This window comes from Melospiza melodia, chromosome 6, assembly GCF_035770615.1.
Source record: "Melospiza melodia melodia isolate bMelMel2 chromosome 6, bMelMel2.pri, whole genome shotgun sequence".
Classification (NCBI taxonomy): domain Eukaryota; kingdom Metazoa; phylum Chordata; class Aves; order Passeriformes; family Passerellidae; genus Melospiza; species Melospiza melodia.
Window position 1 is genome coordinate 8,741,534 of NC_086199.1, and position 23,756 is coordinate 8,765,289.

A 23,756-nucleotide genomic window follows, 5' to 3' on the forward strand; every position below is an offset into this window, starting at 1 on the left:
TACAGGCTGTATGTAAATGCTATAGGATTTGTATATTTTACTAGATTGGTTAGTGAGAATTAAAATATTCAACACAGAAGATTTATTGTACTGTAAGAGGAACTTCACTCTCTTACCCCTTTTACTCTCTTACCCTTTTTTACTCCCTTACACTCTCACTCTCTTACCCTCTCATCCTCTCTCCCCCTCTCTTCTCTCTTTGCTGCTCTGAGCTGTGGCTGGCAGCTCCCAGCAGGGCCCTGCACCCAGGCCCTCTGCAATGAACCCCAAATCCCAGCAAGGCCCTGCACTTGGCCCTCTGCAATAAACCCCAAGTTCCATCACCTGGCTGCAGAGATCTCTCGTCCCCATCCAGCCCAACAGTGCTACCCCCGACGCTCCTACAGCTTTTCAAAGCCCAAGGATGTCCTTGCTGTCCTGGCTCTCCCACATCACATCTGCAGAACCCAGCAGACGAGGCTCTACTGCTGGATCTTCACACAACATCCAACAAAACCACCTGTCTCCTCCAAAGAATGAAAAGCTTTGTTCTGAGAAAGGATCCTGAAACCCTGCTCAAGGCCAAGTGCTCTGGTGTTCCCTGCTGTGCACATGTGGAAAATCAGGCTGTATTTCCCATAGCAGCTGAGGATGTTGGAGAGCCAGGCTTGCAGCTGAAGGCTCAGCAGGAAGATGCACAGAGGAGATCATTACTTTTCCCATCTATCCTTTATTTTTCAATTCTAGCAGCTTTCATTATGTTGCAAATAGTTTTGGCTACAGTTCCACCGCCTCTTATGTTTATTCAGTCAAACAGTTAAAAATTAATGAAGTGGGTGCACTATTGATTTCAAAAGGGCCCTTTGCACAGCATCCCAACTCAAACACTGCTCCATACTGTCAGGGAAGCCTGGGGAGAGGCAATATTGTCAGTGTGCAATGCAGCCCTGCATTGTAGGCAACACAGAAACCTCTGCAGACACAGCACACAAAGCTGCAGAAGGCTTTTTAAGAGAGACATAAGATTTATTGGTTATTTAAACACAAAATCCCTCCCTAAAACTTTTCAATGTAAAAGATTTCTTTTTACAAGTATCTAATGGAAAGGAAACCAGGAGATGGAAGATCTCCCAGTGATTCTAGTTAGGGACTAAAATTTTCTTCCTCTTTCTGTTTTAGTTATTGCTGGCAAGCAATGCCATGTTTTCATCAGCTGCATGTGTTCTGCTTCCTACAGGAGCTGTGCTAATGCAGAGTCCCACGTGGCACCAGGCAGGCTGGGGGAGGCTGAAGGCAGTGCAGAGAAGGAGGAATTAACATTATTTCTAAAGTGCCAGGAAGGATGCAAAGCTCAGAGAGAACTGCAGGAGGGAAGGAGGACACTGGTGGAATGAAGGAAAACATCAAAAACTATTTCACAGACACATAAGCTATATATGTATCTAAAAAAAAAAAAAAAAAAAAAAAGCCTAATAATGTATCTGCAATCACATACCTCCTGGGGAATGATCACTTCCAGGCTGGATTCAACCACCATGTTAATCATGGCAATGACACATAACAGCACTAAAAATTAAATAAAGTATCACAATACAATACTACCTTCATGTGAAAGGGACTTAAACCAGAGGTTCTGGGGGAATAAGGGGACTCCTGCTCTTTGGAGAGGGATCTGCCCAGCCATAAGTGTCACAGGACTGATCCAGTCGTGCTCTGAGTCTCCAGTTGCTGACAATTCTGTCATTTTACTGCACTTAACACCAGTGAGAACAGGCAGTTGAAACAATCCATCCACCAAACACACATCCTCCTCCAAATTAATGCACAAAATGCAGCATCACTGTCACATGATAAAAGAATGATTTATTAGAGCAACTTTATGATAAAATTATATAAAATAACAATTTGGTTTTTAAAAGACATCCACAATATCACCTTGAAACAAAATGTACAGATACTGCCTATAATCCAAACAAAAATAAATTACCGTTCAAAAAAAAACACAACAAACCAAAAGTGGAAAGAAATCAGGGCAGAAGAAACAAATCAAAATTATACACAGCATTTCAAGAGGGCGTGGAAAAGAGAAAGTCATTAATTGATTCAAGTTATACAAACGTGTTTCAGCTTTACTCTCAGACAGCTCAGCTTGCATTTGTGTTGCATGCAAATGGAATGATCCAGTGAACAGTTCAGAACAGCAGAATCAGCAGCATAACAACAGCAGAGAGTGAAATAGGCACAATTCAGCACGGGGCACATTGAAAGTGAACAGGTAGTTCTGTCTGGTCTTTGCAAAAGTTATACACATTTACCAACTTCAAAAATAGCTAGTGTGATCTGCAAAACAAGAAAAAACTAGTAGAGTCTTGCACTTAAATACTTCACACACCTTTTTATCTTTTTCTTTTTGTCTCCTTTTTTGTCAGTAGGCTGTATGTAAACATTCCACTAATTGTACCTTTACTAAAATACTCAAAGATGATGCAGAGGTTCTTTCCTCCTGGAGCATGAGCACAACATGACACCACCACAGATCCAGCTGGGTCCTCGCTCCCAAAGCTCCTACACACCCTCACAGGAATTTACATTCACCCCATCAGAACAGAGTAACAGGATTTTACATTTGAAAGCGTCGAACTGAAAAGTTTTCAAGTATAGTGGAAGAGCTGAGGGCTGGGATTTTGGAAGGTGCTCAGGGCATCAAGCACCCAAAGCGTGTGGAAACCCCAAAAGGACCTGAGCACTTGCTTCCCCCAAGACTTCCAAAACCCCACCCTTGGTTACATTGCTTTAGTCAAACACAAAACACACAAAAGCAGTGGCTCAAGAGTGACACACAGGGCAGTGCCAGCCCTGCCAAGCTCAGTGCAGGGCCATCCCCAGCTCACAGGAGCAGCAGGAATCTCATGCACTGACCCTGGGCCCCCCAGATACACCACTACACATGGGGCAGGTTCACACTGGAGTCACACAGGCATGGTTCCATGGCTGCATACAGTACTGCTTGTAAGAACCAACAATCAGCAAAGGAGTGGATAGCTCTTTGGCTTATCTGGAGCAGACAAGTGCAAACCACAGTACAGCAGAAGCAGTGAACACAAGAGAAAATATGTTGCGTTTCATCGTTGACTAGCAAAACCTTTTCAAATGCAAAGATCCAAGAATGAGCATTGTGTCAGGACACAGAAGCATTTTACAGTTTGGCTGAGTCACAAATAAAACAGATCAAGCTGTGCATCCTCCCTGCCTTCACACACTCATTTCCAAATTATCAAGAGACACTGATTGTTGCATCCTCATTAGTCACTTGAAGAGGTACTGTATTTTGCAGGTTGATTTAATTGATGCAAGGTGTCTGTGGGCTTGCTCTCTTCTAGTTCAGAACAGAGCAACCAAGGGAGAAGAATCCCTCCCTGGTGTGTTCAAGAATCAAAGAAGAACCAAGCAATTTTCAAGTGAAAGTAAACAGAAGTCCCATCAAGGACACATTGCAGAGAAACAGAATCCACTTGCGCATAGCCATGAAGATGTGGAAATAACAAATAATCAGAGAAGTCAGATTTAGGTCTTAGTAATTCACTTGTTTCTACAGCAAAACTGAAACTAACAGCAACACCTTATCTGTGAAGGTCCTTTGACTCCTAGTGAGTTGGGGTAGCACCTGGTCAGTTCAAACCCTAACTAAGAAGGGCTTGAAAAATTGTGTTTCATATGTCAGGAATGATACCACCACTTATGATATTCACCAAGGACACAGTCAGGTATTTCAAGAAAAGACAGATCAGAATCAACAACTGAATTAACACATTCAGATAGTGCGTATATTACAGGCAGAACAACATCAAGGGCAAATTCTTTTTATTCTGCATTCATCTATGTGAAATCCAGCAGATTTCTTCATGGAAGGGCGTCTCCACACAAGCAGATGAGCTTATAGCCTACTGGAAATCTTGGAAGGATATCTGCACCTACTATTTACCAGCCAGCATCTTGCAGGCTCAAAAATAAACTAATGACATGTTGACATACTCCCATTTTGGGACTGATCCTGTCTCTGCTGAAATTGATTAAATTTCCTGGTTCCACCAGGAAAGCAATCACCTTCTTCACTAGTAAGGTTAAACACTTTGTGAGCATCCCTATTTATGTAAATTATTTTAACAGGTTCCCACAGTTACAACATCCTAGCAGAAAAGCTCAGGTAACTACTGAAGCTAACTAAGGAATCCACTACTCACCCCAAAATATAGAGTCAGCACACAAGAAGCAGTCAAGCTTGGGAAACCATTTTCACTGGTTGAACTATATACTGTATGAGGGCAAAGTGGAACTCATCTGCTCACCTTTCCCAGTAAATGTATCCTCCACAGCTACAAAAGAATTTCTTTACCTGATTATTATTTGCTGACCTGGAAGAATGAAAAAGGAATCGATACAAGACAGAAAAAACTGGGAGCAAACACATCTGGAAGAGATCCCCTCAAAACCAAAATTTTTGCTCTTAAAGCAAGAAAAATTGCTTAGTGTTTTGCAGTTTAACACAAAGACAGAATATAAACCCCAACTTTTGTTAAATAAGAAATTGCTCAAACAACTGTACACAATCCTTAGTGTTTCTAGGATTATAATGGACCAAAAATTAAATCCAGAGACAAAAATCCCAAACGTACCTATACAAGTGCTTGACACTGTTGAACAGTTTCTGAGGAACACCACAATGGTGGCCTTCACAAGCACTTTTGCATTGAAAAAAAAATCATAACAGAATTAGCCATAAAGGTGGAGCTACATTGAAGCCATTATATTTTCAGTGCTGTCAAGTGATTGCACTAGTTCACAGCAACTGTGTAATTGAGTTTATTCCACGAGCCATTGGAACAGATGGTTTTCTTTGCAATTGGGTAATTGCAAACATCTTAGTCTTTGGCCCAGCCAAGAGCATTTGCAGCTCATTACGAAAAGACTGTATATTTAAATTAAAAAAGAAAAGCAGCTTAAAGACAGCATTTGTACCAAAATCATGAAAATTTGGCAAGCTAAATTGTAAAATATAACTTTTTTTACCTACCCCAGACTTTGGGTCTGAAAGATAATCAAAAACAGTAGGTGTATTGGTAGTCTTTACATTCATACCATTATTAACTTTTATACTTTCCCAAGAGAAAAAAAAAAAAAGGGTTTATTCTGTCTTGTTTTGGTTTTTGGACTGAAAAACAGATGCACAACTTCAGTGTGGCTTCTTTTTTATGACTGCTGAAAGGAAATCTTACACAACTGCAAGTAAGGGTTTCTCTCAGAAACCTATGATATTGCACAATTGTTCTGTTGGATTTGCAAGTTGATTCCAACAGAGTTGTAATGCTTCACTTGTACACTTCAAAAAAATTCAACCAAATAAAACCCAAACAAATATAGTACCAAAAAGGTGTGGTTTGTTTTTTTTTTTTTTTCAAATTGAGCCTCATTACAACTTAATAGTTATAAACAGGCCAATGCAAGAGCACTTTAGCCTCAGCAGTATTGAATGGAAAATATGCAAAGCCTGTTTTCTTATGGCACACTGGAAGAATAAATAAATGAGTAATTTAGTAAAAATCAGTTTGCCTCTGTGCTGAGTATGTGCTGCTCCACAGTGCTAGTCTTGTTTAAAAGGCATACACAGACTTTCCATTCACCCTCACAGCATAGATTTTTCTTTTTTGTGCAACATGTTAGCAATCTAAAGAACTGCTCCACACAAACTGTCCACAAACCACTCATACACAATACTAATGCAACAGTAGATTACAGTATAACAGCAATACAAAATATTGTATCAGATCACATATTTCTCTCCATCTGGAATGAAATTCGAATCTTGCAAGCTAGAAGACCCACAGTTCGATTTCTGAGCGTAGTTCCTCATCTGTGGTAGGGACAAAGTCTCCAGTGTGGACCCAGAGTTGTTAGCAGTCCTGACTTTAGTAGCTGTAGATTGTTTAGCAGCAGAAGATGCTTTGTTACTGGCAACTATATCCAAGTTTCCAGTAGGGTCGATGATGGCGTTTATGACTAGGAAAAATAAAAAAGAGACATAAACACATTAGCAGCAGTCAACAAAGTTTCCAAACAGAAGTTTGCTACCCTCATTTTGAAAGCAGTAGAACTGTAAGCAGTACTTTTGTTCGTCTTAGTCAGGTTTGCTCATTAATACCTTCAGGTCTAAACAGCTTTAACAAGCAAAACCTCTCCCAGACTCAAGAGATGTGGACTCTCAACTTTCTGGTTAATTTGGAAAAGACAAACTAGAGCAGCCAAATGGCAAGCTTTTAGCAGGAGCCCAAAATGATGCCTAGGTATTTTTACATGTCTTTATTATGCTTTTAAATGATGCAAGAGCTTGTCTTGTTTTTCCTAGTGCAGAGATCTATGTGCAAAATTCAAGTCCAAAAAGCACAGCTTTACTGGCTGAAAGAGCTGCTAAATATTATTTCATCAGAACAGTCCTGCGCCATTTTATCTTATGGGAATATGCTAATTACCACAAACAAAGCATTTCCATAGCAACAGTTTCTACATTTCAATAGTAAAAAATTTTCCTAAAAACAGGCAGTATAAGATAAATCTACTGTTAATTCCCTATGCATTCAGCAGACAGCACTGCGGTAACAGCCTGAACTTCTGCATCCTTTCCCAGCTTTCACTGACAAATCAGGCCAACAATACTTTATTTTGTGCAACTCTACTGGCATTTGAGAGACAACAGGAACATTTTAGATGACCAACCTTCAAGCTGTTTTTGAACTCGCCTGAGCTCCTTCAGGATAGAACTGATTTCCTAGAAACAAAAGCACCAGAATGGAAAATTAAGCAACAAAGTACTCGACTGACACAGGAATCAAGTCTTACTGCTTCTGCATTATCTGATCAAGAAGATTCAAGGTCAGGCCCAACCTTGCTCATTTAGTAGAAAAGCTGCATTGAGAGGCATTTGGTCAGTGCACAGGGAGCCTGCTCTGCACTGTGCCACCAAGTGCTGCTACAGCATTTTCATATTCATAGCCACAGGGGCTTTTATGAAATGTACAAACACTCCTCCTTAATATGAAATACACAAAGATGTTTAAAAACTCAAGTCCTACACCAGACAGGGTATTTGGCCACATTTATACTGCTGCACAGGTCTAGCACGAGCTTGTTTAGCATTAATCATATTCACTGGGTCCACTACTGCCCTTAAATCCTTACTGACAATCCCCTTCAAGGACAATGAAAGGCCATGAGAGCACAAGCACCATCTTGAGAGGCTGAATCACCTGAGTGAATGGACCCTGAGGTGGATTTTTACTGCCCTAATATCAAACAGTTCCAGGTGAAGAAAACAAACATTCATGAGAAACACCTGTCTGCAACTGAAGCTGTGGAACCACATGGCAGGTGACTCTTTGGTAAATGTTTAAATGAGGCCCAATGACCCTGAACTTCAACATCTGCTAAGAAACCCAGGCTTTGAAGATCATTTGCAAAGGAACTGGGAAAGGGTTTGGTGAAACAAAACCACAGAAGGAACTCACTCTGTGACACTTCAAACAATAACAAAATCCAGCAGTTCAACAGATGAAAATAGACCAGAAATTCCAGAAATTGATTTGAGAAGGGTCAGAGATTGTTGGTTTGGTTTCTTACAAAGCTTTCATGGATCAAGTCTTTAGTATTTGACTCGTTTGCATGGACTTACTTTGTTTGATGTTTTCAGAATTGGCACTTCATTTTCTGAATTGATTTTGGCCTCCATTTCCTCCCAGGTCCTTTCTGAGTTTTGAAACAGAATCCTGTAATACAAAATAGAGCAGATCTTAAAATTGCCATCAAAAAACTGCTTGTTTAAAAGACTTAATTATCACAAGATGTGGCAACAAAAGAGATTAGTGGATTAGCAGCTGGATAAAGCTCCTTTCAGCTGATTTAGGAACAATCCAAAGTCCTTCCCTCTGATGTCTCTAGAGCAACAACAAAGTTTGAAAAGATTTCACAAGTTCGGTAACATATTGCATATTTACAAGAGCCTTGTAAAAAGAGACAATCCACCAGTTTTCTGCTGTATCTTCTGCACAGGCAGCATTTCAAAGTCAAGGCATCAACAGGCAAATCCAGCATTAAAATTCCAAAGGCCAAAGATATGAGGAAAAGTGATAGCAAACAATCATATTACCTCTGGTTCACTGCACACACACTATTTCCTACATGTAGATTCCCTGCATCTTGATTACAGAACTTTCCAAGACAACAGTACAATATCTTCCACAAGTAGCAATTCAACAAACTCACCAGCAAGTCAATATTTCAGGCCAGAGACAAGAAGTTACTTACTTCATTTTTTCAGCGAGGTTTTCTGTATTTTCACGGATTGTATGTGATAACTGGGACACTGGGTTCAACATCAGATTGTCAAAGATTACCTAAAATATGAGGACATATTGGAGAACTTTTAGCAAAAGCAGCATATTACAAAACAGGAATTTTTTGTACAGTAAATCATCTCCATTGAAACATCTTTGTTTGTATGGGTGATACTTGAAGTTCACGGGAGATTAAGATGATGTGTGGCTTTATTGCAGCACTTTGGCAAAACAGTTAAAACCAACTTGTTCAGACTTTTGCTAGAGACAGAACTGTTTGCAGTAACATAAGCACTTAAGCATTGCTGAAAGAACAGCGCTTAGGACTTTCCACACACACAAAAAAAAAACCCCAAAAGTCAAATCAGAATGCAAGAAGCCCCACAAACAGTTGAAACTACCTAATATGACACATATAAGTTCAAATCACCTTCACAGGCAGGAATCCCACCGTGTTACATTCTGCTTTATTAGAAGTAACAACAAAATACTATCAAATCCCAAATATTCAAGTCCTGTGGCTTAGCAGAGCCTCCAGACTTCTGCCAGGAAAGCCCACACCAAGCTGGGGGCACTCTGAAGCTGCACCCTTTATCCAGCCTTGGCACTTCTCTACAGGAGAGGAAGGAATTGCTTCCAAACAGTCACAGGGCAGGATCAGCTCCAGTGGCTCAGCCCACAGTCCCTGTATGTGCCTGTGTGAGTCACACCCCACCTCCAGAGTGCTGTGCTGGAGCCAGCTCTGCCCCCCTGCCTCCCTGAAGCCTCTGCCCAGCTCTTCCTTCCCACCACAGCAGGCAGGAGCAACAGCCAGTGCTGGATCAGCAGCTTTCTCCTCCTCCTGCTGGCACCATCACCCCTCATCCCAACACCATCCCCAGCCTCCAGTGCAGGCCAGGCTTTCCCAGCCTTTAGCATCACCCCTGTGATTTGCAGGTCACCCTGCATGTAACATGGGAGGGAGCAATGCTCAGACTGCAGGCCAGCTGTGCCACCAGTCACACACCCCTCCCAAGGTCCAGATCCTGCCACTGCTGCTCCATGAGCAGCTCTAACCAGGATGCCAGCTGCAGAACAGTGACATTAAACCATCAGTGCTTCAGATTTCAAAGTTGGTATGTTTGAGTTCTTCTCTAAGACAGCAGTGAAACAGCCTAAGGCAGCTCTGACACTGAATGTGTGCTCCCAAAAACAGGTGATGCAGCCTCAGGTTTTACTGGCATTTTACACAAGAGAGGAAACTTCCAGTCACTACTGGCAAGATGGGTGGTTCTGTTCCTCTTTTTTCTTTTTAAACACTGTTTCTATACCCACACATCAGGGCTGCTGAGAAGTGTGGGTTTGGGGTGTTTCTGAGCAGCCTCCTTTGGCAGCTTGCAAAGAACAAGACGACATACAGCAGCTGAAAACCATGTCATATATAAAGTAAAGAAAAAGGTGACCTGCCTCCTCACGGTTTCTTGTCCTTGTTTTTCTTGAGGGATCCTCTTCTCTATTATCATTCATATTTTGGTCAAAATCCTTCAGTTCCACTGATCCCGGAGGCACTTTCTGGTAGTTCAGACTTGCTTCTGGAATGTGCTGCACCAACTTGGAAATAATGAGTAATGAGTCATTAAAAATTAGTAGGGAAAGCAGGCTCACAGGCACTCACTGCAGGTATTACAGATTTAGAGGAACACTGATTCATTTAAGTCTTGTTCAGACAGGTATGGGCTTGTAAGCAAATTATTAGACCCCAATCCTGCAAGTGCCTGCCCACTGGAGTCATACCACAAAACTCTGTGGGGCTATTCTACTTTAAAATTTTGAGTCTTGAGCATGTATGGAAAAGTAAATCTTTGTCTTTTTTGAATTTAGCTAAAACTCAAAAGGACCCTGTTTTCCCATATCTTATGTCTTAATATATCAATTCAACATTAAAAACACTCAAATTAATCAGAAACTATTTAGTAACACATGAAAGAGATGAAAAAGCAATACAAAACCACTAAAAAAGCAAATAATTAACAGGAAAAACAGAAATGACAAGACAGTTACTCTTGTTGGGTTTACTGACAAAAACTTTAAAAGAAGGGGAAGAAAATAACAGTGACAAGACAGATACAAAAATAATGGGATGGAAAGTGCACCTGAGATGGATATGCCAGCCGAAAAGATCTACGAGCAATCTGTGTTAAAACAGAAACAAAGAGATCAATGCTAGTGAATGACTGTGACAGCAAGTACCAAAGAGAACACAGGGTTATTTGGGGTTGACATTCCCAAAAGCACATTCCTGAGGACCAGCACTTGGTGCCCACCCTCCATCATGCACTGAAGCCCATGGAGATCCTGGTCAGCAGCCAGTTCTGCTGAGGTGGCCTCAGGCAGATTCCCAGTTAACCAAACTGGACTTGCTGAGTGAAATCCAGAGTGCTCTGGGAAAGGGATGAACACTCAGCCCAAGAGGCTCTTTGGTTGGCAAAGCACACAGCTCCTTGTGAGGAACTGTGTGCCATCCAAGGGCCAGGCTCCCCACACTATGCAGCAGCACTTGGGTTATACACAGGCAGCAGGTGTGAGATATTATAGCACAGGGGCAGAACAGCCAAAATATTTAGCTAATAAGCTTCCTTTCATCAAGTGCAGAAACAGTAAGTTAGGCTGATTGGAGCAGTAAAAGTGTCAGAAGGGAATGAGATATTCCTACAGTGAGCAGGTCTCAGCCCAACCAGCTGAAAACAAGGCAAGGACAGCACCTGCTCCACCATCCCAGGAGATTCTGTGCATGACCTGTTCTGTTCTCACATTTTCTGTTCCATCACACCCATAAGCATTTCCTCTTGTCGTACCAACACTCATACTGAGTACATTACACAACTTAACAAACTTAATCAGGCTCTTTAGTTTTTGTTACATCGTTATCAACTTTTTTAAAAAGACCTGCCAAAAGAATGTTATGCACGGCTAAAATTTGCAGAAATAGCCAGTGATTTGGGATGACCCAACCCTGACTGTGTTTGCAGCAGCTGAGGTTTAAGTTTGATGGCTGAGCTCTGCAGAAAGCTGGGTCCTGCAAAACCTACACACCCACAATGCAAGGCATCCCAAACAACCCAAGGCTTTGGTAAACAGGAAATATTAAGGTTTCATCCTTGCTGAACTCTTTTGTTCTGTTCTGTTGTTTTGTTGTTTTTTTTTAAGTTTGCTTAATTTGTAGCAGTACTCAGCTCTGTATGCCAAGAATCTATCTTATCATAAACTATACAGCTGAGCCTAGAAAAACAAAACCACCCCAAACATACACTGGGGAAATGGAAAGCCTCCTTTGCAAACATCCAAGCCAGCACTGAACCTGACAGAACAGAAACTGAAGAATAAGGTTTAAATCTAAGGCTCCACCTTAACTTATAAGAGGATACTCCTCATTTAAACTTTAACCAAGCTTCTTAATGAAACTAATTTAAAAAGCAGTTCATTTGAGGCTGCGAAATGCCAACCACACACTGGTCCCAGATGATGTTTCTGGTACAGCATTAAACACTCAAAAGTGATTCCAGTATCAGTACTTATTTTTCCTGTGTTTTCCCCCACTTTTTTGGAATAGATATAAATATTTAGTACTAAAATGCAGAAAGACATACAACACTGCATAAGCCATTGCAGCATAAGAGACACCCACACACAGAAAATTTTTCTTATTCACATAATTCCTTCTATCAGATCTTTCAATATATTACTATTATAACCATGGTAGCTATTTCTCATCACTATGTCCTTTCCTAAAATATTTAATATAAAGTTGTTTGACAAACACTCACAAAATTCACAATGCTTAGCATCACACACAGTGATCTTCAGAAATTTCCCAGCAGCTTCTCTGCATTAAGCCAGAATTATTAATTCAGCACAGTTTCAACAACACAGACTGGGGGAAGCAGGCATGGCAGTGCACTGGGGCTGAATCTGGTCCAGTGCCAAAGATGAGGTGTCTGTTTACTAAACTCACATCAGTTTATACTGTTGGCATTCATAACAAGACCCCCAAGCTGCACTCTTTAGGATTGAAAGCTATTCAGGATCTGGCTGCACATCTCAGCACTGCCAGCAGAAAGCCCTGCTGATGGAACCTGTTCCTGGCTATCAATCATGTCAGGCAGCAACACCAATGCACTTTGGCATTTTGGGTGTACTCAAATGGGCTGCCAGATGCTGGCCCTGCTGAAACCATGCTGATATCCACTCCTGCTCAGAGGAAGCCTCATTAGAAGCCTTTAGAGTGTTTTCAGCCACTACCTGAACACACCAAAGGTTATGGCTCCTGATCTGTCTTCACTGATTAATATCAGTGCTTCGTCCTTCACAACACTGTAAGATCTCAAAAACTGCTCTGGCAGTGGGCACTGCCAGGAGTTCCCTACAGTGTGACAGTCCTGAATTTGCTCTCCTGACTGCTGTGAGGGACTGGCTGGCATGTCCCACACAGCAGCACTGCAAAGCCACAGAGAAATCCTCATCCAGGTCTGAGCAACCTGGGTTTGTGATTCTTGCTATTCATCACCACACTTTGGAGCCTGTCATTTTGCACAGAGCAGAAACACTGTTTTCCAGGTGTCCCCCTCTAGCTGCAGGGAACATCCCTCTGTATGAGCTGAGTTATGGTTGAACCCTTCAGTGGCACCCCAAAAAAAAGAGGAGAGATGCTGCTCTTCCTCCCCTGCTTTCCTGTAAGCAAGTGGGAGCCCAGTAAAATGTTTCATTTGCAAGTCACAAGTACAGTAGGCATGTCACCTTTACTGCTTGAAAAGAATAATACAAAAGGCAGCTTGGCAGGCGTGGCACTTGCAAGGAAACAAAGCAATAAAACACTTTATCTTAGAGCCTGCAGTTATTGTGAAACATTTGTGCACTTTGGCCCCAAAAGGCCCCAGGACAAACCCCTCCCTGAGCAGGCTGCAGCTGATCTCAGTTTAGCACAACCACAGCCACACTCGCCTGATCTTCTGGTGATTTCCCTAAACTTCTCCTTGATCCAGTGCTGATCACAGCAGGATCACAGGGCCTCCAAGGACCCTCTTGGCAGAGTAACAGGCTTGGTCTCAGCTTTGAACCCTGCCTAGGATGGGTCTGCAATTCTCACAACAGTCAAAGACAACAGGGGGCCAGGGGAACCATCTGAGCAGCAGAGAGCTGTGTATTTTTTAAGCCCACATGGTGGTACACAGGAGGGAATTTGGATTTAAACAGTAGCAAAGGCAATTTTGCTTCAGCATCTGAAGCCTCCTGGTGACCTTGCAGCCAAATTTGAGCTGAGCTGGTCCCTGTGCTACAGCACTGGTGAAACAAATTAAGAAATTGCCTCTCCTTCCCAGCCTAGTGTGGACAAACTGAGCTGAGCAGTTTGGGAGGAAGCCACAGCTTCACAGAAGGGCTGGGGGACAGCACTTCCCAAGCCACCTGCCTGCCTCCCTGCCCAGCTCCCAGAGTCCTTGCCCTCCTCTATCAATACTCAGATGGAGGGAAGGGATTCCAGCAACACCTGCACAGCATTCCAACAGTCCTGGCAGAAAGGACACAGCAGAACACAAAAACACAGCTGACACAGAGAGAGCAGCCAGCACACACGGTCAGTGCCTTGTGTGAAACAAAGAGGAAGGCTCTGGCTCCCCAGCACAGCAGCACAATACATCCTCTCCCTCCTGTTCCTCAGATGCAAATTTCAGGGACCAGTATCCAAACAGAAGCCTTGGGAAATTATATGATTCTGGCTGTGGCAGAGAGGAGAAAATATAGAGCACCCTAAATAGGCTGCAGTTGGTCTTTCTGGAGGTGCTTTTTAGGAGGACAAGGAATGAAGGTTTTCAGTGCTGCAGTTGGTCTTTCTAGTGGTGCTTTTTAGGAGTACAAGGAATGAAGGTTTTCAGTGCTGCAGTTGGTCTTTCTAGTGGTGCTTTTTAGGAGTACAAGGAATGAAGGTTTTCAGTGCTGCAGTTGGTCTTTCTAGTGGTGCTTTTTAGGAGGACAAGGAATGAAGGTTTTTCGGTGCTGCAGCAATTGGGGATGCTGCCCTGGTCTCCCATGTCCCAGGCACTCACTAACACCGAGGGGCAGAGATGCCAGTGATCCCACCTTACCTCCTCTCTGGCAGATATGGTGGAAGCTGGAGTGTTGGGCACAGAGCTGAGGCAGGGGCTGGGTCCTGTCCCCGAGGAGCTCTGCGAGTCCCCATCTCCAGCAACGTCGTGAATCTCCCGAGCAAGGATGGCCACATCCTTCACCAAGGTCTGGCTGAGCCTGAAGCACAGGCAACGAAGCAGAACCATCAGCACACAGAATGCAACACGCCTCAGGTTCATAACATATAAAAAAGGAGCCACAAAAGGTTTGTGGGAGGTATAATCTCTGCAGAGGCTAGGGCAAGCAGGGCTTTTTGGGCTGCCTTGGCAGGGTGCTGAGGAACATGCTAGCTGCATAAAAAGTTGGTCTCCTTCCCTCCTGAATCCAGCTTCAAAGTGGAGAACTGATATAAAGCAAATTCTAGTGACTACACATTGCCAGAAAGTAGAGACAATCCATAAAAAAAAAATTATGCTATTGCTCCCCCACCCATTCACTCTACTTCTTTCTCTTGTTTGTTTGTTTTCTTACACAGTACAGTTAATTTTTCTTCCTGGGTCTTGTTTTCCATTAAAAAGTACATACAGGGGAAAAAACTTTTTTTTTTTTTTTTTTACTAAAAGAAAAAACCTCAATTCCTCTCAATTCCTCTTGCATTTTCCTTGTGGTCTGTACACTGAAAATCACAATATGCCTCCACATTCTCCACAAGAGATGAGGGATTATGAAGATAAGCATAGCATACATTAGAAGGATCTGGTTTTCAGAAACCGAATCTTGAAACTTCAAGCCCCTTGACCGGTGTCCAGTTAACACTCAGTGTTGGCAGGACCCTGCTCTATCTGCTCTAGAGCTCAAAAACAGTTCCTAAGTCTCTGGATTGTTTGTAGTACAGCTTTAAAAAACCCCTTCAGACCAGAAGTAGCTGTTGTGGTAATTTTAAAGGAAAACTTCCATGAGGAAAGATAATCTTACAGCTAGTCAGATTCATTTGGAACAACTGTCTTCTTTTAATGAAAAAAAACTAAAACAGCCTACCAAAAAAAAACCCCAAAACACCCCACCCAACAAAAAACCCCCATGTTATTATGGAATATTACAAATTGGAAGGCACCCACAAGGAAAACAAGCAATGTGATAAAACTGTCAGTTCATCAAAACATTTCCTTGGAAAGAAAATGCACAGTTGAACTAAAAAAATGCAGACTGAGCTGCCTGCACAAGGTAACCCCTCTCTGCGCTGGTTTGGATATAGCTGTCACCAAACACTTCCATTATGTGACTCACTACTGTAAACAAGTGGCATTTTCCCTTTTAACTCTCCCTGACTCCTCTAAACCCCTCCCAGTTAATTCGGGAGCAGCAAGGGAAACCAGAGCTGCAATTAGCAGGCAGACTCTGTGACAGAGCCCTGCTCAGCGCAGCGCCAGACGAGGCTGACGCAACCGCGTATTTATAGCTGCTGAGAGCCCCAGCTCCCCGGGGCTGGGAGTGCTGCTGGGAGGGAAGCTGCCATCTCACACACACACACACACACTGTGCAGCACAGGTAAAGCAGCCTGCTTTAAAGGCTGACACACTTTCTAGCAGCTTGACAGCAACTTTCAGCAAGAAAAGCCCTTTCGAGGTGAGCGTGGCAGCGGCGAGGGCGATGTGGCCAAAAGCAGACACAAGGCAGCTTCCTCAGGCAAAAGTATTTCAAGTATGGCCAGTACAATGGAAGACCAGTATTTCTGGAAAGTTGGCATAACACAGTTGCATATTAGAGATGACAAACCTCAAATGCCACTGTTTAAAAAAAGAATCTATTTGCTTTATTGCTGAAGCCCTCCAGGCAACCAACAGACCACCAGTACACAGCAAGCACTGTATCCAGGGACATCAAGCTAAGCAACGATTCATTTATATACAAGGTCTAGACAGGTTCAGATTCAGTTGTGCCAAGCAAAGAGGTTTCTGCCCTGCAGCTATTTCTTGCTGCTCCCTGACCAGCTTCGGGCAAAGCAGCTTCAACAGTTTACATATTCAGTCTTTGCTAATCCATTTGACTTCCTCTGCAGAGAATTAAGAGAGTTCACACCAACCACACCATACACACACACACACTGTGACTTCCAGCAGAGAGCAGAGTTATGCAGGTATAAACAATTAGACTTCCCACAGCTTGAACAAGAAACAAACCAAGAGACAATGCCCTGCACCATGGCCTTTTGTAGATACAAGGTACAACCAGCACATCCAGACTGTAAAGGGTCATGAAACCCTTCCAAGTCGACGTTCATATATAAAGGATATGTGGGCACACAACTACCCCCACACCTGGGTTTGATTTCAACACCAAGAAGAAAACAACCCATTTTCAACTTGTGGGTTAACAGATAAAGCCCCACCTCACCTGGCAATTTCTGCTATCTCTGCTGTTTGCGCAATGAAGCCGTAGGGGTCAGGGTTGTCATCAAAATCTTCATCCTCATCCGTTTCTCTGCCGTTGTGCTTCTGCCTGCCCAGCCCAGAGCCACGCATCCTCGGTGTTTGTGTGGCTGTTGAAGTATGGGAGCGTTTGTGTTTAGGGGAGCTGTGATTTGAGCCATATTCCTCCTCCGAAGTGGAAGTGTAATCTGAACCCTGTGGTCTCCGCCTTGATGCTTATAAAAAATGAATTGGTTTCAGACCGAGGACAGCAGTCAAAAGTAACCACAAAAGGCTGAAAGGTAACACAAAACTAGCCCAAGAGCACAAGGAAAGGAGAGTTTCTGTGCAGATCTTAAGTTAAAATACCACATTTTCTGAGCTTATTTCAAAGTTGAGCCCCTCTATGGCTCCCATTCACTGTACAAATTTGGAGTGGAAAATTCCAATGGAAAATCATAATGACAGTGTTAATGCCTCCACTGTAGTAAATTACTACCACAGACTTGGCTTTCCATGCACAGAAGCTCTGTGTGTAAGTAGCACACATTTCAGACTCCTCATAGTCCCACAGAAGTCCTTTTCTGAAGAGAGCCCAATTTTCAAGCCTGCAGATACCTTTCTAATTAGCTTCAAGTACAAGCAGAAGGAGGGGTTTTGGAGTGAAGAGTAGACTGTTGGTGCTTGGTGTTATTTGCAAGAGTCCACACCCCGTGCTCACCTCCTGCCTCACAATTCACCATTAATGACACTCTACAAGAAAGTGTTCACAGTCAGGACTGGCTCCAAGCCCTGGAGCCAAGTGGAAGCTGCTCACTTTTCCCAACTTGTTCTGCAGATCTGTAGACACCCAGGTCTTCCTTGCACGGGAAATGTCAAGGTGTCCTTGTTTGAAAACTGGGCTCTCAATGTTTGCTGCCTCACTATACTCTCTACAGGTACTGCTTCATTCCCTTCTGTCCACCCCTGGAGAATGAAGACCCACCAAACACAGAACCAGACAAGTTATTTAGAATTACAACACCGAAAAACTTCACTGTGTTACCAAGACAATCCTAACACTGAAACACTACCTGTGAATTAAGTCAGCATCATACACCATACAAACAAAACCAACTAATTTGGTGTGTAAGATGCAGGTAGAAGCTATAGATAATTACTGTATAGTGAAAGAATTCCTAGACATTGCTATCTCACCCATAGCTATGCCTTGGCTTAGGATATATATATATATATATATATATATATATATATATAAAATTTGCTCATATTCAATTCACAGAATTGTATCTCTTTTTTAAATGCAGTTTTAGAATCAAGAGGTCACCCTGTCACTGAACGGCAATTTTAAAATGATGAGACTCATTTTCCATCTCTGTACACCAAGGGAAATCAGAATCAGCTCCCTCAGTATCATTTAAATTACCCTGAGTAAACAAATTGTGTACAAAGAGGAGCATGGGAGACAAGCCTTTAGCTCTCAGAACTGGTAATTTGGGTAACTCTGATCTTATCTGTGACTTTCACAGAAAGCTACTTCAGATGGACCAACAATATAGTGGCATTTCTTGTCTCATGGGCAGACAGTTCATGCTGTTCCTCCACGGTGAGATTAACTTTCTCCCACTGGGAGAGTTGGAACTCCTGTGGTTAACTAAACACTAAGAACTCCTGGAATAAATCAGCAACATCTGCCTCCCTATCCCCTAGGCCTCACACTCAAAGCTTTCAAGGGTTGCTGTATTGTGCTAAAAAAAGTCTTGATGGCACAGTGCAATAGTCCAGTTTCACAACATGTCACTCTGGCTGCAGGAAGGGAGTTCTAGCTGCTGATTTGCTATGTCTACAACAGCATTAGTACAGGAGCATGGATCACACAACAGCAAGCACAATGAAGCTCGAAATACACCAGCGTGTACTCAGAGCTTGCACAAGGTTCACAATCCTATCAAAGAATTAGGAGGTTAGTATTTTAAGAGTGACTAATTCAGAGGAAAGATTAGCATCATCTGCTGCAACTATGGACAAGGAAAGGTGTTAGCATGCTGCTACAGAGGTGTGGAAATCAAAAACCAATTCATTTAAATAAAGAACTGGCCAACACTTATCATTTTTCTCCGAATGATTTGAAGCCTGTGGTCCAAAGGCAGAGGGAGTGCAAAGAGCACCTCCTGTTTGGAAAACTGACCACATTATCTTGCTTTAAATTTGTTTATCAGCATTAACAAGAAGTTAATAATAGCATCATCTCAAAAAAAAAGGCAAGAGCAGAGACTGTACATACTGTTTTAGCTTAATCACATTCTGATTTACATGCATATACAAGTGTGTAAGGAAAAAAATCACTAAAATTAAAGGTGAAGCTGAATGTACTAAAACAATCCAAAACAAGCAGCAAATAACATTTTTAGCATGCAATAAAAATTAATACTGCAAGGGGGATAAATACTCAGCTGTATGAAAATATATTAAAGGACACATCCAGAACTCCAAGACCCCTTACAAAAACATGAAACTGCTGAAAATAGCATTCTACTGAGAAATCCAGCCAAAGGGGTTCTTCCTGTCCCTCTGGCTACCAATCATTCCTAAAATCCTAAGCAAACTCATTTGCTTTGCCACATCTGCTGCATGTCAAGGACTACAGGCATTGTCCTGAACTTAAACCAAAGGTTTCAGGAACAATCTCCCATAATTAATTACCATCCCAAAGTTGTCATCTGAATTGTCCCCACCTCTTAATTGAAGGCTGATTTCAATATGACAAATGCTGATTTTTCAAGGGTCTATTGAGTGCTCAACTATAGGGCAATGTAATTCCTACATTCCTACCTCTGTCCCATGGGAACCCCAACTGTGAACCTGCCTTAGCTGTGGCAAAAGTCAGTGAAAATACATAGAAGTGTCAATCTCATGAGGTAATCAACGTGCAGTGTCTAGCTCTGTATTTATATTTTCAGGACAACAAGGGAACAGCTTTCACAACACAGGGACATATTTTTTGTTCCTCAGTTTCAGATGCCTTCAAACCTGCCACCTTGGACATCAGCTGTCACCAACACCGTTATAAGTTCTCTAGGAGAAAACTTTGAATTTTACAAGTAAAAGAGATCAGAATTTTTTGCAGCACTAGAAAGGCATTAAATTCTATCTTTTAAAAAAAATATGGCTACTGTCAAATGGCAACTGGTTGTTCAAAAAACAAACCACTGGAGTAGCTATTTGGAGTATTCTCACAGACATAACCACAATACCATCTCACTGAGTATGAGAGTGCTCTGCTGTCTCCAAATCCACATGAAATCTCAACATCTGTGCTGCTCATAAATGCAGACTTTTGTACTCACCGAGGCAGCACCTCTACTACTGCGATACTAATCCCCGGCAACTACGTGCAGCCTGTAGGTCAGAAACAGGGGAAGAGGGGAGAAGCATAAAGCAGGAGCACTTACAGGATGACGAGGAGGAATACTTGACACTGCTTGAACGAGTCCTGCTGAAAGGCTGCTTGGCAGAGGCAGCAGCTGCTGTTTTCCTGGCCGCAGCTCTCACCTCCGACACGCCCGTCTTGCGATAGGACTCGGCGCTGCGGCCCGAAAAGCCCGTCCTCGCCTGCGCTGTCTCCGAGTCACTGGGCACTGTGAATGATCCTGCCCGTTTCCTGGGCATGGCCAGGATGTCCAGCCGGGACAGCTTCTTCGTCTCCGTGGGCTGCTTGGTGCCCTGAGCAGTGGCATCCGAGTTGGAGGCTGCTTTGTCAGCATCCACACACTCATTGTCCGAAGCATCTCCCAGCCGGGCGCGGCGCAGCTTTGAGGCCCTCGTGGGCCGGGGGGTGGATAAACTGTTGGACCGGGTGAGAACCTGCTGGATTTTCTGCACGTTCGAGGTCGTTTTGCTCTGGTCCTCCCTGGTGGGCTGAGTGAAAGGTTTCCTCCTGGGAACAGGCCGGGTTACCGAGTGCTCGTGGTCAGACACAACCGCATCTGGGACTGGCAGGTAGGGCGAGTTCGAACTTCTCTCGTCGTCTGTGAAGTCAAGTGACCCTCGAGTCCCAGCGCTCCGCTTCATCTGGAAGCGTTTGGTGGCCTCTGCTCTGTTGGGTGCCTCTGGTGCTTGTGTTTTCTGCTTCTCTGTCAGCCTGTCCCGAGCGCTGGGCTGCCCACATTGGTCCTGGATGGATGGTGTGGAGGAAGATTTCTCCTTCTGCAAGCTCACAACCGCTTTGCGTTTCGGGGCACTTGCTGGGACGTTTTTGCCGCTCACCAAGCTGACTGTGCTGGCTGTGTCTACATCTGAGTCCCCTGACAAAGAGTCCTCCAGCTGACCAGCAGTTTCTGACGACTCCAGCTGTTGGCTTTGACCAAGCAATTTGGCTTCCAGCGCTGCCAAGGCAGTTTCAGTGTCCTTAAGCAGAAGATGAGTGTCCTGACCAAAGTCCATGCGAGTTGACCGAAGAGCCTCTAAATCTTTAAGCAGAGGGTGACTTGAAATATGTGGGAGTTTATTCTGAGGAACACCACTGCTTGATTTATCTTTGGTAAAACTTTCCTGTCTAACAAAAGATGCCGTTTCCTTTCCTGACATGTTTTCTTGATCTTGAGGAAGACTCTGATGAAGGGAAATGACAACTTTTCCAGCCGTGTTTATATAAGCACTGACATCTTTGACCGGTGGCTTTCCAGAAACTGGTGTGCCAGCACACTTGAAGGAAAACTCTGGATCCTTGCTGTCTTTGTCTGCTCGAGCATGGGATATACTCATGGAGAGCTTGGAGGGAACCTCTGCATCATTGCTGTCATCACCAATGTAGAAGGAAGTAGAAACTGGCTCACTCACAGCTCTCACATGAGAGATCCGGGTGGCTCCTGGCTGCCGACTCTCTGATCTATTGTCTTCCCTCATCTGCTCTAGCATTTTGCTGTTCTCTTTGTATTTCTTGCCTTTTTCCGTGCTGAAGCCATCGTCAGATCTGCTGGCATCGCTGAGGCTATCCGGATCCAGGTCCTCCTGGATGAAGAGGTGGCTGTTGGAATCGCCACAGGCTTCCACGCAGCCATCCTTCACAATGGTTCTCTTGGTAACCTCTGAATAGGACTCCTGGCACACCAGGACTGTGGGAGTGGGGCTGTCTGATTTATCACTTGGAGGGAGCTGGGGAAGAAGGCGCCTTGTTCTCGAGGGCACAGAGTTTTCTGGTTCTCCAGGTTTTGGGAGCACCCCACTTTCTGAAGAGACTTAAGAGGAAAAGAATCAATTAGTGTAAAACTGTGCCATTTATTTGTTTTTTTTGTTTAGGAAGAGACTGATCTTGTAAAATGCAAGTCCACAAAAGCACTCACAAGGTGTGCTTAGAACTAAGGTCTTATGTAATCTGAACATCAGCAGGGCCTGGTTGGTGCCTGCTCTCTCAGGTTTATCAATACAGACATTAAACTTGATTCCTTTGCTGAATCACACTGCTCAATACCTTCCCTTCTCAAGGTAGTATGTCAGATTCATTCTCCCATAATATACCTCTCAGTACAAGCACTATGGAGTATAATGACATCGCTGGCATCTAGCATCAATCAGGCCACAGGAATGAGATGAAAAGCCATCAGACAGCAGTGATGCAGTGTTTTAAGTGCCATTCTAAACAACATTGCCCATTTGACTAAATAGACTGTGTTTTTCACAGTACAAGTTCTCCTACACTCATATCCCAGAGCAAAGTCCCAGGAGAAAGACACTGTGATAATCAAGAGGCTCTGAATTAGAGCTCCCTGCCCCAGCTTGTGTGGGCTTATCAGCAGCAACACTAACACTCCATAGAAAGAGTGTTCCTACTTCTCCCATGCTTCTGGCCAGGCCTCCATATCTGATAACACCTTTAAATACCAGGATCACTGGTTATTTGACTGTGGTAATATTACAAGTCCTCCAGGAGTTAGGTATCCTACACTGTGTGAAAACAATGCAATGATCTCTGAAACAAAGATTCCTTCTAATCTTTAGTTCCTTCTAATCTTTTAGCTGTCGATGGCAAGAAGGTATGACAAGTAATCGCAAGCAAAAAAATGTTGAAAACTTTTGCAAAAGCCAACAAAGTGCTTTTCTCCTTTTCTCACACACCAAGAGGACCACAGGGTCTGTAAGGTGTCTTCCAAGTTAGGAAGCTGGAGGTTATCAGACTCCCATCGTTTCTCCCCCACCACATCCAGTTTTCTATGCTGATCTCCACCCTTTAAACTGGCCACTCAACAGCAAATCCCAGAACAGCCTAAATTCTCAGCACAGCCAGACACAGGAGAAGCATCCTAAAATATGCAAGTCAGGAACTAACTCCAAGGCTATGTGCAAAGGGTTCTCATCTGGCATCACACGGCAGTCTAAGGAACCACAGCTTGGGGCTGCTTAACACCCAAAGCCCTTACAAGCTTTCTCCTTCCCAGGTTCCCCTTAGTCATGTCAAACCTAACATTTAAGAACCTCTTGAATAACTCCAAAATGCAAAGCAGAGGCTCTCTCTATCTTCAGTCCACTGGGAACTACTCACTCTGTGCTTCTCATCTCCAACTACTGCAGCTAAAACAGAAAACAAGCTACAGCCAGATGCAGAGATGCCCTTAATTTCTGCTTTTCCGATCATCCTGGTTTAGATTCAGATACCCTCAAACCACAGTGCTGGATGAGACTTACCTACACTTCCATCACCCGGCCCAGAGGCAAATCCAGAGTCAGAGTAACTGTCCGCAAGGCTCGCCCACCTTGACACCCACTTCTGACTCCCCTGAGCTGCTGCAGACATCTACAACAAGGTGGGGAAAATGAGGTCAGAAAGAGGGTTTGGACACAAAATCCTAGCCACAAAATCTCTCCTCTCTCACAGAATCACTCGGTCTGTTT

The 23,756-nt window shown here is 43.4% G+C and overlaps 1 protein-coding gene across 7 annotated transcripts in view; it reads right to left on the reverse strand.

Moving 5' to 3' along the window:
- Window positions 1-1,820: 1,820 nt before the first annotated feature.
- CEP170B (centrosomal protein 170B) overlaps window positions 1,821-23,756 on the reverse strand; it is a 58,553-nt gene continuing 36,617 nt past the window's right edge. For 2 of the 7 annotated variants that reach the window (XM_063159818.1, XM_063159816.1), the window contains 10 exons: window positions 23,550-23,658; window positions 20,321-22,105; window positions 16,855-17,104; window positions 14,477-14,636; window positions 10,493-10,531; window positions 9,807-9,950; window positions 8,332-8,420; window positions 7,700-7,793; window positions 6,748-6,799; window positions 1,821-6,033 (listed from right to left, as the gene is read on the reverse strand). In XM_063159818.1, the coding sequence (XP_063015888.1) occupies window positions 5,798-6,033; window positions 6,748-6,799; window positions 7,700-7,793; window positions 8,332-8,420; window positions 9,807-9,950; window positions 10,493-10,531; window positions 14,477-14,636; window positions 16,855-17,104; window positions 20,321-22,105; window positions 23,550-23,658 (2,958 nt within the window). In that variant the 3' untranslated portion in view covers window positions 1,821-5,797. The remainder of the gene's footprint in view (window positions 6,034-6,747; window positions 6,800-7,699; window positions 7,794-8,331; window positions 8,421-9,806; window positions 9,951-10,492; window positions 10,532-14,476; window positions 14,637-16,854; window positions 17,105-20,320; window positions 22,106-23,549; window positions 23,659-23,756) is intronic. The other 5 variants (XM_063159822.1, XM_063159820.1, XM_063159821.1 and 2 more) reach the window with 3 other exon arrangements.